Genomic DNA, 16,922 nt, shown 5'->3' with positions numbered 1-16,922 from the left:
TATAGATAGGCTATGTCAAAAAAAAGGGGGGATTTGGAAGAAATGAAGAAGAGAAATAAGTTTTAACTGACAAGACAGAGACACTGAAAGTGGATCTACAAATGACAGGCTACAAAAATGACATGGAAAAAGATGTTTCATTGGATATAAAAGGGGCGTTGGTACTTACCTGAGACGCACCTTCTAGTTCAGTGGAGAAAGCAGTCAGAGTGGATGGAGCTCCTCTGTTCAGATTGGATAACTGAGTCTGTTGAAGCTGAAAGTCCCGCCCCTTGCTGCTGGGAACCCCAGATTTTGATGAAGGCGAGAAACCAGACTCAATGCGTCGTGGAAAATAGAGAAACAAATTTTATTATCCAAAACAAACAAACAAAAGAGGATCCAGACCGAAATAGGGAGGGGCTGACTGCTGTCTCCACTGAACTAGAAGGTGCGTCTCAGGTAAGTACCAACGCCCCTTCTCCGTTATGGTGGAGACAGCAGTCAGAGTGGGACATACCAAAGCCTAGTGTCCCTAACTACGGGAGGGATCGGTCTGGACAGATTCAACCTCAGATACAAGTACCTGCTGCAGCACCCACGGCCAAAGGCAGCTTCAGCCAAGCATACTTGTCCACTCTGTAGTGTCTAATAAACGGAGAGGGCGACGACCAGGTGGCTGCCCTGCATATCTCTGGCAAGGATGCCTGAGTAGACCAGGCCGCTGAGGTAGCTGCACTGCAGTGGAATGCGCTGTTAAACGCGGGGCCTAGGCAGGATCTCATCTCGTAAGCCTTAGCTATCGTATGCCTAATCCATCTGCCTATAGTGGACGATGTCACTTACGCCCTAAAGAAACAGGAAGGAAAGACACAAACAAGGACTCTGTTCTCCTTAACTCTGCTGTTCTCTTAATGTAAATTCTCAAAGCTCTTGAACATCTAAAGTATGCCAACGGCGCCTAACCCGTGGACTGGGTGAGGGCAAAATTAGGCAAATTAAGTTCCTGCATGCGATGGAAAACTGAATTTACTTTAGGAATGAATGAAGGATCCAAACGGAGCACTACTCGATCCGGATGGAAAACACAAAGATCACTGCGGACAGAGAGGGCAGCTAATTCTGAAATCCTTCTGGCAGAGGTGATAGCCACCAAAAAGGCAACCTTACAAGTTAATAGCCTCAGAGAGGTAGACCTCAATGGCTCATAAGGAGGCCCTGTTAGGGAATTTAGGACCAGCGAAAGATCCCAAGTGGGATATCTGTGGACCACGGGAGGACATAAATTTTGGCCCTTTGAAAACCTCCTGATAGAAGGATGTTGAGACAAGGAAGTCAGTGGATCACAGGATAAAACCGTGGAAATAGCTGCTACCTGTCTACGAAGTGTGTTGGGAGCTAACCCCTTGTCTAACCCTTCCTGCAAAAATTCCAATATATGCAAAATGGAAACCCGGAGTGGAGAAACCCCGCCTTTGACACCAGGAACAAAAAGCCCGCCAAGAGGCTGAGTAAATGCGCTCAGTGGAAGGCCTCCGCGACGCTAACATAGTCCGGATAAGCCTGGCAGACATATTGTCTCTTCTCATGGCGCCCCGCTCAAGCGCCAGGCGGTCAACTGGAGCCATAGAGGATCTGGATGAACCAGAGCCCCTTGAGATAACGACACTCTGCTGGGAGGAATCCTCCAGGGGGGAGCCACTGACAGCGACTTGAGATCTGCGAACCAAGACCTCCGAGGCCAGTGAGGGGCGATTAAGATGACCTCTGCCTGTTCCTCCAGAATCCGACGGACCACTCGGATGATTGAGAGAGGCGGAACGCGAGAGTACCCCCTCTGGCCATGGACTGCGAAGAGCATCGACTCCCTCTGCTAGATGATCTGGAAACCTGGCAAAGAAACGAGGAAGCTGCGTGTTCTGCCGTGTTGCGAACATGTCCACCACTGGAGTGCCAAATCGACGTGAGAGGTCGTTGAACAGATCTGGATGCAGACGCCACTCCGCCTGGTCGATGACTTGACGACTGAGCCAGTCTGCCTGAATATTGGACACCCCTGAGATGTGTTCTGCAGTCAAGGACAGAAGATTCCGTTCTGCCCACAGGAATAGGGTCCTTGCTTCCTTCATCAAGGACTTGGATCTGGTGCCCCCTTGTCGGTTGACATGAGCCTTGGCTGTGATATTGTCCGTGAGCACCAGTACATGCTTGCCTGATAGATGGTTCTGGAAAAAACAAAGAGCTAGATAAATAGCCCGTAGCTCTAGCCGGTTGATAGGAAAACGGCGTTCAGTGATGGACCAGCTCCCTTGAGCCAGCAGCGATTTGAGGTGTGCACCCCAACCGAAAAGACTGGCATCCGTAGTTACCACCAAACGATGAGGCTCGTGCAAAGGAGATCCCTTGGAAATCGCCGATGACAACCACCAGAAGAAGGACTTGCGAACCTCCTTGGGCAGTAGGACTTTGGAAGTGGAATTGCCTGTGCCCGCTCTTTGGAATGGCAACAGGAACCACTGGAGGTCTCTAGTATGAAATCTCGCCCATGGAACGATGGAAATGGTTGAAATCATCTTTCCCAGGAGTTGGGATAATGACAGCAAGGAAACTCTGCTTTCCTTTATTAAAGAACCAGCTAAAGATCTTAAACTACTCTGTCTCTCCTGAGATAAAGAGACTCTACCTAATATGGAATCAATATTTGCTCCTAAGTGAAGTAAACAGGTTGAGGGGGTCAAATGACTTTTCTCTATATTAATAGAGAAGCCATGTAAAGAAAGAGTCTGAACTACAATCAGCCTTCTGGCCATTGACTCTGACGATGATAAAATTAAAATATCATCCAAATAACAATAAAGTCGAATAGGTATGGACCTAAGATGAGCTACCATAGCAGCCAAGATCTTGGTGAAAACCTTCGGGGCAGAAGACAACCCAAAGGGCAGTGCCCTATATTGATAGTGAACCCCCTTATAACAAAACCGGAGAAACTTCCTATGATCCGGGAAAATAGGGATATGAAGATAAGCTTCACTGAGGTCTATGGAAGTGAGGAAGTCGCCCTTCCGAACGCCATCTAGAATCGAACGAAGAGAGTGCGTTTTAAACTTATGATAAACAATAAAACAATTTAGTCTCTTGAGGTCTAAAATGGGCCTCCAGCCCCCCGAAGATTTGGGAACTAGGAACAAAAAAGAATAAAACCCATGTCCCCTTTGCCTTACGGGAACTGGTTGAATAGCCCTAATCTCCATTAAATGCTTAACTGCTGCCGCCATATGGACCCGTTTATCCCTGTTCCTAGATACCGGACAGCGAATGAAAAAATCTTTTGGAAAGGAAACAAATTCCAGAGACAAACCGTATCGAATTGTATTCTTAACCCAATTATCAGAAGTAGTGAACTCCCATTGATCCGCAAAATGGGCTAACCTGCCCCCTATGGGAGGACTAGCAATGCACCTATCGATGACGCCAGAATGGACGACTTCCTCCTCCACGAAAGGGCCGCTTGGAAGGAAAGGGCCTACCCCGTGAAACTCTATCATGACCTCCTCTTTGTCTAGGAGCCCAGGACCCCTGGAACTTGGAAGAACCAGCCCCCCATTCAGAACCTCGAAAGGAAGATTGACGAGAAAAGGGAGTAAATCTGGCTTCCCCTCTGCGATAGACTGAAGGTAATATCTTTCTTTTGTCTTTAGTCTCGACCAATAGAGGGTCCAACGCAGCACCAAAAAGTAGCTCCCCTGCGAAGGGAGCCGATGCCAGCCTCCATTTGTGGCAGGCATCCGCCTGCCAATGTCTAAGCCAGAGTAAGCGTCGAGCCGTCAAAGCTGAAGCCATGGATTTGGAAACAAAACGTATGGCATGTAAAGTGGCATCCGCCGAAAATTGAACAGCTGCAATTATCTTATTCAGGTCCTGGTGGATACGAGTATCCTCTGCTGGAAGTTTATCCTGTAATTGTCTGAGCCACAACAAGGTGGACCTATTAAAGAAAGATGCTGAAGAAGCCGACCGGATTGCCCAAGCTGCACCTAGATGAGCTCTCTGCAGGACTTGCTCCGCCTGCTCATCCTCTGGACGAAGGTTCTCTTCAGGCTGGCCCGGAATGGATGAGGAAGATGCCAGAGCTGCAACTGGACCATCTACAGTGGGTGTCTGTAGAGCTGAAGCTAATTTGGGGTCCACATTGAAGAAACGCTTTGTCTGCTGAGGAAGGAACCGTAGAAGAACCAGGGGCTGTCCACTGGCGTTTGATTACGCCCATGAAAAGTGGGGTGCTGGAATAGAACTGAACTCGGTCAGGTTCAGAAAAAAGAATGTCAGATGCACCCTTGGAGGATGATGCCACAGGTTGATCCGAGGAAGAACTCAATTGAGCCACATTCTTTGCCTTGAAAAGCAAGGACTTAAAAAGACTAGGAGGAAAAAGACCAGTAAATGCCGGCTGGTCAGGTAATAACCCTTCATCTTCAGACAGATCAGGATCTCCTTTCTAATCCCTCCAAAAGAGAGGGATGGCTAGTTACTGAGTGGGTAGGCGAGACTGTACCCAGCTGTGACTGCATTTCCTCCTCTTCAGGATCCTCCTCCCTCACTGATAGCCTTGAATGGGACAAGGAAGCCCTCTCAGATATCTGCATGCCCGATAAAAGGGTCCTTTGAATCGTCTGTTCAATGATTGCCTGAATATGTGGCGAAACAGGCAAAAGAGGCTCTGCCCCCTGACCAACAACGTGGGTTGCAGTAGAAGGAACTATCTGAGAAAACTCCTCAGGAGACTCAATAACTGGTGCATCAACTGTATGAGAAACTGGAGGAAGGGATCCCCCCCATAATGCGTCTGTAGGAATATCCACTGGGCAACATTGTAAGGAAGCTTGACCAGGAGAGGTAGAAATAATACCCTCTCGAATAAGAGACCCAGCAGAAGTACTGGGTTCTGGATTGGCCATTGAAGAAGAGGGTAAATTAGAGACTGCCCTACTACATATTCTCTGCTCATCCCTCAGAGATGCTTTAGACGACTTACTGCGGCCTGAAGTAGGTGGGGCCTTGGTTTTCTGCTTGGAAACACGGCTGCACTTTGCAATAGGGGCCTTGGGAGAGACCCCTCCTGATGGACCTTGCTCCTCCGGCAATGGAGACCCCTGGCGTTTGTTGGATTTTGCCAAGGCCTTAGGCATGATGAAATATTAAGTTTCTAGACCTCAATAAGGCCAAAGAATCACTTCTCCTCTTTTTTTTTAAAATTCAAAATGGCGGCCGCCAATAGAGAGAGGGAGAAACTGACTATTAAAGTCCGAACTGGAGGAGAACTGCAGCTGAAATAATGAGAGCACAAAGCTCCACGCCCAAATTAGCCCCTAACTCCGCCTAATGTAAACTTCAGGACTAATCTTCTGAAGACTCACTCCAAATGTGCTCAAAATGGCCGCCGGAGTTTGGATAGGGGAGGGACGGAGTGAGCACTAAGCTCTAAGCGTCTCCTTCCGCAGCTGCAATAAGCAATCCATTTAAACTGTTTTGGGCGGGAAAAATCAGATCGCGCGAAATAGGAGACGGAGGGCTGGGTAAATTGCAGGCTACCCTGTGGGAGCGGAAACCAAACTCCTCAATGATCATAATTAAAGCCGGGCGGCAAACTAATCCAAACAATTTCTATACCGCCCAGCAAGCCCTCGGCAGTGCTAGAAGCTGCCCCAACGATACCGGGAGTGAATAACTCCACTCATCCAATCCCTGCTGGCTTCGGGGGCGCTAAAAACCCCACCAAAAATATCCTGGAACGCCTGCAGCTCAACAGGATTGAAGCAGAAGTAATAATCACTTCTGCAGCCAGCGGAGAAAAAATAAGAAAAATGTTACTCACAAGTATGTATCCTGCAAGTCAGGCAGGGAGATCACAAATATGTATCCTGCAAGTCAGGCAGGGAGAAATCCACAACGCAACCGTCCAGGCTGAACAACTGAGTCAAAATCTGGGGTTCCCAGCAGCAAGGGGCGGGACTTTCAGCTTCAACAGACTCAGTTATCCAATCTGAACAGAGGAGCTCCACCCACTCTGACTGCTGTCTCCACCATAACGGAGAAATGTAATCTGTTGATGTTTTAAAAGTCAAAAGAGAATTATGATTAATAAATGAAGAAAGTGATCTGGATAATTGTGTCATATTAGATTTACAAAAAAGGTTAGTTAAAGCTTGGGTGAATCTTGTGGGAAAGGGTAAAAAAGAAATAAGTTCTACAAGAGTACTTGAGTGGATTAAAACTAAGACTGTTAGACGTAAAGGAAAAGGTAAAGGAAAGGAACATGAAGCTGGTTTATTTAATCAAGGTAAAAACAGATATGTTTATTTCTGTCAACTTTTAATGGACTTTTGCTGACACCAGGACTGAAATGATAATGAAATAAATTTATGGATTTATTTATAGATCAGAAATGGAACACAGGACAAAGAGATCATTGGTTGTAAAGCAAGAGGTGAAAAATTACTAAAATTGTTTATATTTTTTATGATGAAGGTTGGAAGTCACTTCTTTTTCTTTATTCTTTTCTTTCTTTTCCTTGGCACTTTGACTCTACTTTTTTGCTTTCTTCCAGTTTATATTAGTTTTTATTGTTGCAGTTATAATCTTTAATAAAATTACTTTTAAAAATACAACAAAAGCAGCAATAAAAGGAATTTAGTGATAAATAATATATTAAAAGAATGTAATGTATTTTTTATAAAACTTTAAAAATTGCTATAGCAGGTGTCTCTCAAATGTCCAGAGAGAGAATATTCTAGAGTGGAAGCACTATTATTAAGAAGGCCCATCTGTGAGCAGTTGCCAGAGTTCGCAATAAATGCATGATAATCTCAGTGACTGAACATAATCTATAACTGAGATTGTCTAACATGTATCTTTGTCCCAAATAACTAAAATTTTGAATTTGGCCCAGTAACTAACTGGCCACCACCTGGGACTTTCCTTAGCCATAAAATATCCAAATAACTTTGGCTATCTGAATCTTTCTATCTCAATTCTACAAGATGATTTGACATTAAAACGCAGCATTTTCTGTGCTTAACAAAGACAATCACAAGTACTCACTAATCTGTAGGTGTCGTTTGATGCGCTCCAGATTGCGGTCTCGGTAGTCAGACTGTATAGAGTTGCATTTATTGATGAGATCCATGAATTGTTGGGAAAGGATTCCATGCTGAAGCAGAAATATATATAATGAGTTATGCCGACCCTTTTTGCCTCCTCACCTTGCTTCCCCATTAAGGCAACCAACTGCTTTGGTTCCCACCTGATTTCTCTTCATTCGGTTGTTGAACGAATTTCTGTTCTCATCTTGTTCCTCCTTTGTAGGCTCAATTCCTACATAATTAAGAAGTAGCTATTGTGAAATTGTAATGCTTATTTCATAAAAAAGACCTCCAGGGACTAAAATATGATATATTTTCAGAGCACTAGATATTAATTCCTAAGCTGAAGAGTCAAAATACAACCCTCTTTGTTTTCCTCATAAGTTGTGCACACACTCACTCTTCAGCTGGGCTCTGGTGTCTTTTGCCAACTCCTTGATCTCTTCACGCAGCTTTTGTAGGCCTTGCTTCGTATCTAGAAAACACATTAAAAATGCAAAAATAGTATTAATTTTCATCAGATCTGATTCTTGCGAGCATTATGACTGAGCTACACTGCCCCACCTCCCATCTTTTTTCTGGGAAACCATCTGTATATGATGGGAACAAATTTAGTCCTCATTTAGTGACAGCATTATAGACCATCAACCCAATTAAGCAAACCGGTCACAAAGTGAAAAATCATGTGATCGTAACTGTTATGTTTATGATTTTGAACACTGTTTGATTTTATACAGGACACCCCTAAAAAGTGTAAAAGCTGCAAATGCAGGCATTAGTCACAGTTACTTTTCATTGTAGTTAGGAATGTTATTAAGCAAAGACTGCCATGGTGGCACAGTGGTTAGAATGCAGTATTGTAGGCTAATTCTGCCAACCGCCAATAGTTCGATCCTTACTGGCTCAAGGCTGACTCAGCTTCCCATCTTTCTGAGGTCAGTAAAATGAGGAGCCAGACTGTTGGGGGCAAAAGAATAGAATAGAGTTTTTTATTGGCCAAATGTGATTGAACACACAAGGAATTTATCTTGGTGCATATGCTCTCAGTGTACATAAAAGAAAATATACCTTCATCAAGGTACAACACTTACAACACTTAATGATAGTCATAGGGTACAAATTTAACACTTAATGATACAACATTTAATGATAGTCATAGGTTACAAAAAAAGCAATCAGGAAACAATCAATATCAGTATAAATCGTAAGGATACAAGGTTGACTCTTTAAACCACTTAGAGAGAGGGCTGTAAAGCATTATGAAGCAGTATGTAAGTCTAAGTGCTATCGTTACCTGCAATCCATTGAATTGTTTTTAATGGACTGCAGAGCCATTGAATAGTTTTGCAGAACAATTCTGCAAAACTACCTCTTTATGCCTTTGCTGAAAGTCTGATTCGTAACTGCTCATTTTCTTCTGTACAGGTAGTTCTTGCTTAGTAACCGCAATTCAGTACTAGCAGCTCTGTTGCTAAGTGCTGCAATTGCCTAAGCAAAATATCATGTGATCAGAGTTTACCATTTTATTTCTGCCTTCTCTATTAACACAGCTTGTTGCAAGCCAGTTCTGAAATGCCCAAATGGTGATCACCTGATTACGATGGCCATAAATGCCTTGATTGATTGCAAAACCTTTTTATGCTGTCATAACTTTAAATGGTCATAAAGAAAGGCAGTCAGAAAGTGAAACTACCTGTACTTTAGTTAATTCTCTTCAGTAGTCTCTCTCTCTCTCCGAACCTTAGTTCTTATATCTCTACTACAAATTCTACTGCCAAAATAATTCTTCTGACTATTCACAGCACAAATTCCTTGCCCTTATTTTTAAAGTAAGTGCAAGTCATTTTCTTTCAGTTCTCGTCACATTTAAAATAGGCTGGTTTCTATTCTTGACTCGTACTATCAACTGACCAAAGGTCTCTTGTTTTCTTGATCAATAATGACTAATCTTCCTTGCTGCCTCATTTGTGTAAGTCTCCTGCTTGAAGCATGTTTCCTTTTTCCACTAATTTCTTCTCAAAGATGGTATTTTCTGTCACCTTTACCATGTCATTTTAATTAAGTCTCAGTTCTAATTTAACTAAACTTTAAAGAGGGATTGTAGCATTTAGTTTTATGTTTGTAAGTTTGGAACATGCAACTTTGTAAGCAACAGCCTGCAAAATGCCATAAAGATTTAAGCCACAAGATATATATTGGCAGATTGAAGCTTGATCATTGGAAACCTACTGTCATCGGGGATTGGTGAAGCCAGGACTGTAGTCTGATTTTTTTCTAGGTCCTTCACTTTGCATTCCAGTACCTTCAAGGCTTCACGGATGTCACGTGTCTGTAAGGGAATAAATGATATAACAAGAATGTCAGTAGCAATTATTGAGTCCTGATCTTATTCTGCCGAACTGCTGACCTTTCTGATCGACAAGCTCAGTGTCTTAGCCACTAAGCCACCTAAGTCAGGCTATGGAGCTGACTAAAGAAACTTGCTAAGTTGGAAGCAACCCAGCAATAAAACCCAGTTAATAGAAGAAATCATTTAATCTTGGTTTCACTTTATAACAGCTGCAGAACTAAAAGACTTGGTTCAAGCCATGGGAAGATGTTGTAAAGCCATAATTCATGCTAAAGGTTACCCAACTATTAACTGACATGGTGATAATTTTTGTATATCTCATTTATTCTACGTGTTTCACTTTTCTTTTTTATACTATAACTGCTATTCTAATAGCAAATCCTTCAGAAAAGTTACTGCATTACATTCTTGATTAAATTATCTTTCCATTGATATATAATTTTATGGTACTACTCCAAAAAAGTGATATTATTAGCTAGTTTTAGAAAATACACTTTTCCCCAAAAGGTTTCCACAGTGTTGGAGCATTCACAACTTCTGCAGGCAAGTTATTCCACTTATTAATTGTTCTGTCAGGAAATTTCTCTTTCATTCTAAGTTGCTTCTCTCCTTGATTAGTTTCCACCCATTGCTTCTCGTTCTACCCTCAGGTGCTTTGGAGGATAGTTTGACTCCCTCTTCTTTGTGGCAACCCCTGAGATATTGGGACACTGCTATCATGTCTCTCTTAGTCCTTTTCATTAAACTAGACATACCGAGTTTCTGCAACCGTTCTTCATATGTTTTAGCCTCCAGTTCCCTAATCATCTTTGTTGCTCTTCTCTGCACTCTTTCTAGAGTCTCAACATCATTTTTACATCGTGGCGACCAAAACTGAATGCAATATTCCAAGTGTGGCCTTACCAAGGCATTATAAATTGGTATTAACACTTCACGTGTTCTTGATTCTATCCCTCTGTTTATGCAATCCAGAACTGTGTTGGCTTTTATGCTTCTTTTTATACAAGCTTTTTTTTAAATACATGCTTCTATTGTATATCACTCTAACTGTATTTGGCAAATATATATCATGCAAATTGCAACTCCATATTCAAGAAGGGGACAACTCGCCCCCACCCGACTCGCTGCGGGACAATTCACCGTGAGAAAACTTGCTGTGGGACAACTCAATGCAGGATAACTCAAGAGAGAGACAAGAGGAACAAGTGACTCCACATTCTGGTTTATCCCAGCCTCGAGGATGTCTGACTTGAAAAGGTTCAAATCTAAAACAAGACCAGGTCCCACTGCAATTCACTTGTCCCTTTCTTGAATTATCCCGTGTTGAATTTCCTGAAACAAAAAAAATGTTAAAAAGTAATAATATTTACGTAGTTACTTACCAAGCACATCTAAATTACATTAAAGTAACCAAAATATTTTTACAATCCCCAAAGCATGTCACAACTTTGGAGCACCCCTAATGTTTGGAAACTGAGAGCTGAAAAATTTGATATGCTCTACTTGCCACGAATAGACTGCGGTGACTATGCTAGACTCATTCAAGCAAAATATTCCATTATGCAAGTTATTTACTTTATGATAAGACTTTTCTCTAAACCTACATATTTTTTTCCTATTCACATACTATTCAATGTCTTGCTGAAAATCATAAAACTGATCTACTTACCCCAGCAATCAATGCACTTTGCTCACATATCTTTTCTATCAAAATTCTGCTAAACATCTTCCCAAGCACTTAAACTAATCCTGCTGTGGGGAGGGCTATTGCATTTACATAGTTGAGTTTTTCTCTAGGTATAGAACAATAACATTTTCTTAACAGCCAGATTTGAATGCTATTTTCACATATTAAGTATTTTGAATGGTCATATTTTAATTTTTCCCAGGAACACCATCTTAATGGGCAGCTTCACTACTTTTCTACATTCTCAAACGATTTACAGCTTTCTTCTCACCTTTTTTTCTTGGGCACTAACTTTAAAAGCATTTAACTCTTCAATGTATTATTGTAATTTCCATACAAATCTATGAAATGCTCCTTCAAGCATTTTCTTATTTCACCTGCATTTCCCATGATTTTATTTCTTGTTCATGCATATGCAAAAATAGATCTACTCTTAAATAACATAATCATACAAATCTTTTCCTAAGCAGATATTCCCTAATATATTCTTGGGTCTTTGAATAGTCCATTCATTTGGTGGGGGAGGTAGTGTTGTATGTACCTTGTTCAAATGTTCCCCCAAATTCATTCTGGATTCTTTGTGTTATCACCATTCTATGGACTGTAGCATGCAAGCTATTTTCATACCTACTGATGGCAATCCAGTGATACCAATACATAATTGCTAACATACATTTTAACTCTGTCATTCATAATTAAACCCACCCCTTCACTTTCATCCATATATTTATCACCATGGCTCTTTAAGATCACACCCAAGATCCATTCAGGTCTACTGAATTCTTTCCTTTTCTCTTGATTTCATAAACAGCATAATTACTTTTTTTTAAGTTTTGGAACATCTGGACAGATATGCTAACAGTGGCAACTAAAATCACTATTCTATATAAGATTTATCTATCCTAGACACTATCTTGCAAGCCAACAAAGTATTGCCTTCACCCCACCAGTTAGGACAGTGATGCAGTGTATCAATAGATTCAAGATACTAGTGGATACTGTTTAAAAGTTTTAGAAATTTTCCAAGTAATTAGTATTCAAAAGGAATTATAAAAACAAAATGCAGCTATTACTGTAATCCATATCTTTATGATCCCATAAAAATTATCTGATCATCAACAGTTATGAGACCTACATCATGTATGGCTTTGAAAGTATCATTTTCTTTCTTGTCCTCCCAATGTATTAGAGCAGCAAAACTGTTATTTTTTGCAACCCTGGAGATACCAAGCAATATGGTGTTGTGGCCACAACCTGGCTCACCAGAGCAACCAAACTGCTTTGAAGATATAACATTAAGCATAACCACAGTGTACATCAGGCTTCCAGAAAACCACTTGTTACTTGATGAGCAGCTCTGAGCAAAAGCAGAACTACAGCTGATACACCTTTGGTCTTTTACTTTTCAAAGACCAGATAAAGAGAGAGGAAGACATAGTGTTAATTACAGCATGGGATTGGAATGTTTTTCGATAAACACATCTTGATGCTCTTCTCAGTACTGATCCTTTCCTAATAGGTCAGCATGCTACCTGTACTATCTTTGAGATACAGCCAGTGAATATAAATAATCTGAGTTATTTGGGCTACTGGTTCCTGTTTGATTCTCCCCGTTGCCATCCAGGATCAATTCAGTTTGCTGTGAATGTTTCATTGCCAGGGGACTCTAAGCAGTTCACGTGTAGAAGTGGAGGAGGTTTCTTATACCTTTAGTAGGGAATGCAGTTGACATATTTAAGTGGGTACTTTTAATCACTACAGGAAGAGAAATCAGAGATGGAGAGTTTTTACAGAAGATATAAAAAATCATTCACTATTATCTATCTATCTATCTATCTATCTAGCTATACATGGACACACACAGAGAGAGAATGAAACAAGTGGATTATCAACCCCCAAGTGCTGGGAAAGAAGATCATGATACCATTTGGAAGAATCCATCAGTAGGGTCAGGGAAGTTACTGTGTTTTGCTAATCCATGCTGTGTGACAAGAGCCACACGTTCAACATCTTCATTATCTGACTCATCATCTTTCTGTGGAAAAAAATAAAAGAAAATCAGGTACAGTATGTCTCAGAAAGTACATATACCTCATGTGTGGCAGGTACATGTGACCACAGGGACACAAGTGCAAGGAATATAAGTCACGTTTTTCAGTGCTGTTGAAATATTGACCAGTCACAAAACAAATGGTTGAGGACTATCTGTAGTTGAATGCTACACTATCTGGAACGCCAACGGATGCAAAAAATGTAAAGTCTTTCCAATCATGTAATGCCTATCCAGACTCTGCAGTCCAAATAGAGTAGCCCAGCCCCAGGCATTACTTGCTTAATCTTTAATTTAGAATTCACTTGTGATGACTGAAATGAAACTGGGTTTACCTCTTCCTGGTTGTATAAGACGTAGCTATAATTTGTAAGGTTTGTGCAGGCTTTTGTGTGTGGATTCAGAGTTTAATCCTACTGCTTAACTTTAAAAGTCCATCTTGCTAACCAGTACTTTTAACGTATATCATTTTATAGAATTTGGAGAGAAAAAGCTGACCTTGGCAAGTTGGCATGGCTGGTTCAGGAATTCCAAGAAATGAAGTCCACAAATCTTAAAGTTGCCAAGTTTGGAAACTCCTTAGCTACACAATACAATTTCCTTCCTTGAAAATTCTCTGTCACTGCTATAACTCAGTGGTCCTCAAATTGGGGTCACGTCAAAAACATGTTTTTCAGAGGACATCAAGAACTGGCACAGCACTTTCAAAGGTCTTAGGGAATAATGAGTTTTCAAAAGCAAACAAGTCTCCTTTTTCAAAATGTAAGAAAAAGTAATAAACATTTGCTACTATTTAATTAGAGATAAAAGCTTTGACCAATTAAAACTTTAACCATGTATTACAATTATCCAACCCTGCTTAATTAGTAGGGTTTTGCTCTAAGAACCACAATTATGTTCTGAGAATAGTTGAACCAACTCTCTTCCTTCCTTTACAAATTTTTAGAAGGCTCTCTCTTAATTGGGATAAAAGTATTTTTCATCAAACTGTGAAACAGGTGCCTTTTCTAACAAAAACCACAGGCAGCTGAAATCAGTCCTCTTCGGGGTTAAAAAATCATATTTTAAAAAATGGATGTTTTAAAATAATGATATATAGGGCAGCCATGCTGAATCAGTATTTAGTAAAATACTTAATTCAGCTACACAGGGATTTAAGATTTTTGGAAGATTAAGGAAAGTCCAGAGAGCCAAGTTTGGGGTAATGCTTAAGGCATCACCTAGAAAATGAGAGACTGATTTCTAGTCCCATCTTCGGCACACATATACCTGGATGACTTTGAGCCAGTTATTTTCTCTCAGCCTACAAAGGAAGCATTTGCAAACCACTTCCAAAGTGTTGCCAAGAAAACTGCAATAACTTCTCCAGACAGTTGTCGGGAGACAAGACTGAGTCAAAGGGACAAAAAAAAAAAAAAAGTCCACAACACAGTCATAATGAATATAAATTTAGTGGCAACTGCTGAGACAAAAAAAAACATGCATAAATACACGTGTAAATAATTTTATACCAACACATTTGCAAATCTCCTCCTCCAAGACAAAATTAAAATCTGCCCTTCTGCTGCAATTCCAGTCAAAAGAACCAATCAGGCTCACATTCTTATTCTGAAATCCAGGTCAACTTTCCCTGATGTTAATCAGTCATCTTGGGTCTAGTTTAGATTGGGACTCTTCAGCCTGGTCATCACTTCTTTACCATCCTACCATTGGAAGGAGATATAGAAGTATAGCCAGCTGCACAAACAGGCTGAAGAACAGTTTTTATCCATGTCAGATGGACTCCTGAATGCAAAATAATATCATAACTATGTAATACGATGGACTTCCAGGGCCGGTGCAATGTGTAACACATTCACACTGGTGCAATAGGACTGGGTGTTTTGTTAATATGATTTATTGGATTAGGGATTTTCTGTCCCCACTGTAAGTTTTATTGTTTTGCAAGGGGGGGGGGGCGTGCACTGAGGAAGCTCAATCAATCTCACTGTACATATGTTGTGCACTGGCAGTAAAGATTTGAACTTTGGAAGTAGCAACTGATCCTTGGCCACCTGGAACTGCCTGTACCACCTGATGGTTTTACTATTCCTATCAGAGCCCAGCCAGCATCTGCCACTGGGAATTATAATGTCCCAGGTTGAGCGGGGCTCCCATATCTTTCCTGTTTCAACTTCTGTCACTTCAGGCTGACAGCCATTGTCTTGAGTTTCTCAAACTTTGCAACCTTAAAGATGTGTGGATTTCAATTCCCAGAATTCCCCTGCATTAAACTTCCTCTGGAGTGACACTGAGAGTTCAGTGGTGCCAGCAACCATGCCAAGAAAAGTAACTATGGAGAAGGGGGGGGGGGATAAAGGCTATAGGTCTGTAGAGGATGGGAGAAGGAAATGAAGTACAGTGGAATGTAGGAAGCCCCAATATTTTGGGGAATATTAAAAGGAGAAGTGAAGAAACATGCTCTTAAAGCAGAAAGCATCCTGTCTTCCTCCTATAGGAAAACAGCCTCCAGCAGATGTCTGAAATCTTTTAGAGAGGGATATTTTGCAGTTATTAAGAAAGACTGAGCCAATCTATTCATACATAAAACACCTTCCGCTCCAGTTGATGGGATTAAGAATGTACACCCCCACCCCCAATTCTAAGAAAAAGGGCATGAGCTTTAGGACATAACCCACCCCCATTAAAATTGCAAAAGGCACAGAGCTCGCTCACTCACTAACATTGGAGCATCTCTAAGATCCCTATAGAAATCCACTCATGCCTAAAGCCAAGGGGGTCAAGCTGCCCCAGAACTGCCTGCTACTGTTAGTTCTGCTCATCAAATTCTTCTTTTTTAAGCAGCCTCCCATGTATGGAGGGTAGCAGAAACCGCAGCTGAGGGGGTCCAGACGTGATGGGGGGAGAGAGACCAGGTGGAAAGGCAAAGGCAAAGGGGGAGGCCGCCATTTTAAACAGGATTATAGTTAACTCTTCCCATTCCAGTGCTGGGAGAGAAGAGGCATTTCTCCATGTCAGCCTGGGAGGACCTTCTACCTCCCAGGGCAACTGAGGGAGCCACCCAGAGTCAAAGTGGGGAAAAGAGGATGTGTGGATGGGGTCCAGAGGATGAGAGGAAGTTGCGAGTCATGAGGGAAAAAGGAAATGAGCCGTAGGTTTCATTAGAGGGGGATGGTAAGAAAAGCCATCAATTTGCGACGGGGGGTAGGTGAGTGGGTGTGAGGAGGGAAAAGAGAGAACAGCTCTGGAGGAAGCGGCGGACGGCGACGCGAAGCCAGAGCGGCCAGTGGCGCCAAGGGAGGTGCAAGCGCGACCGTTGTGGGCGGGGTTAAGCCGTGCGTCGAAAAGGGGCGCGCGGGCGGCGTTCTCACCTCTCTCAGCTCCTGCGTTCTGTCTCTCATAGCTTTGTTTCTGTTTTTTTTTTTTTCGCACCTCGGAGATGAACCGGCTAAAGAGCGTGAGGGGGGAGGGAAGAGAACGGAGGGGGTTTCGCAGCGCAGGCGCACGAAAAGCTCGCAGGCTCTTAACCGGCTCCTCCTTCCTTGGCAGTTCGATAGCTTGAGGGCAGAAATCCCCTTCGGCCGGAGAATGACTGAATTAGCACACTCCGTCCCGCTCTGCGCATGCGCATCTGCGTCCGCCTCACCTTTCGAGGGTCCGCTTTTCCTTAATCTCTCCCCCCCACCCCCCCCAAACAGCTAATAGAGAAACTGA

At 42.1% G+C, this 16,922-nt stretch overlaps 1 protein-coding gene across 5 annotated transcripts in view; it reads right to left on the bottom strand.

The window, feature by feature from the left end:
- STX4 (syntaxin 4) overlaps window positions 1–16,922 on the bottom strand; it is a 48,746-nt gene extending 31,824 nt beyond the window's left edge. Inside the window, exons 1-6 of one of the 5 annotated variants that reach the window (XM_058183514.1) lie at window positions 16,580–16,922; window positions 13,083–13,193; window positions 9,351–9,450; window positions 7,522–7,596; window positions 7,283–7,353; window positions 7,081–7,189 (exon numbers count right to left, since the gene is read on the bottom strand). In XM_058183514.1, the coding sequence (XP_058039497.1) occupies window positions 7,081–7,189; window positions 7,283–7,353; window positions 7,522–7,596; window positions 9,351–9,450; window positions 13,083–13,193; window positions 16,580–16,609 (496 nt within the window). In that variant the 5' untranslated portion in view covers window positions 16,610–16,922. Of the gene's footprint in view, window positions 1–7,080; window positions 7,190–7,282; window positions 7,354–7,521; window positions 7,597–9,350; window positions 9,451–13,082; window positions 13,194–13,543; window positions 14,183–16,579 lie in introns of those variants that run through there. The other 4 variants (XM_058183515.1, XM_058183516.1, XM_058183512.1 and 1 more) reach the window with 4 other exon arrangements.

This window comes from Ahaetulla prasina, chromosome 4, assembly GCF_028640845.1.
Source record: "Ahaetulla prasina isolate Xishuangbanna chromosome 4, ASM2864084v1, whole genome shotgun sequence".
NCBI lineage: Eukaryota > Metazoa > Chordata > Lepidosauria > Squamata > Colubridae > Ahaetulla > Ahaetulla prasina.
This window is presented reverse-complemented; position numbering and strand designations above follow the sequence as displayed.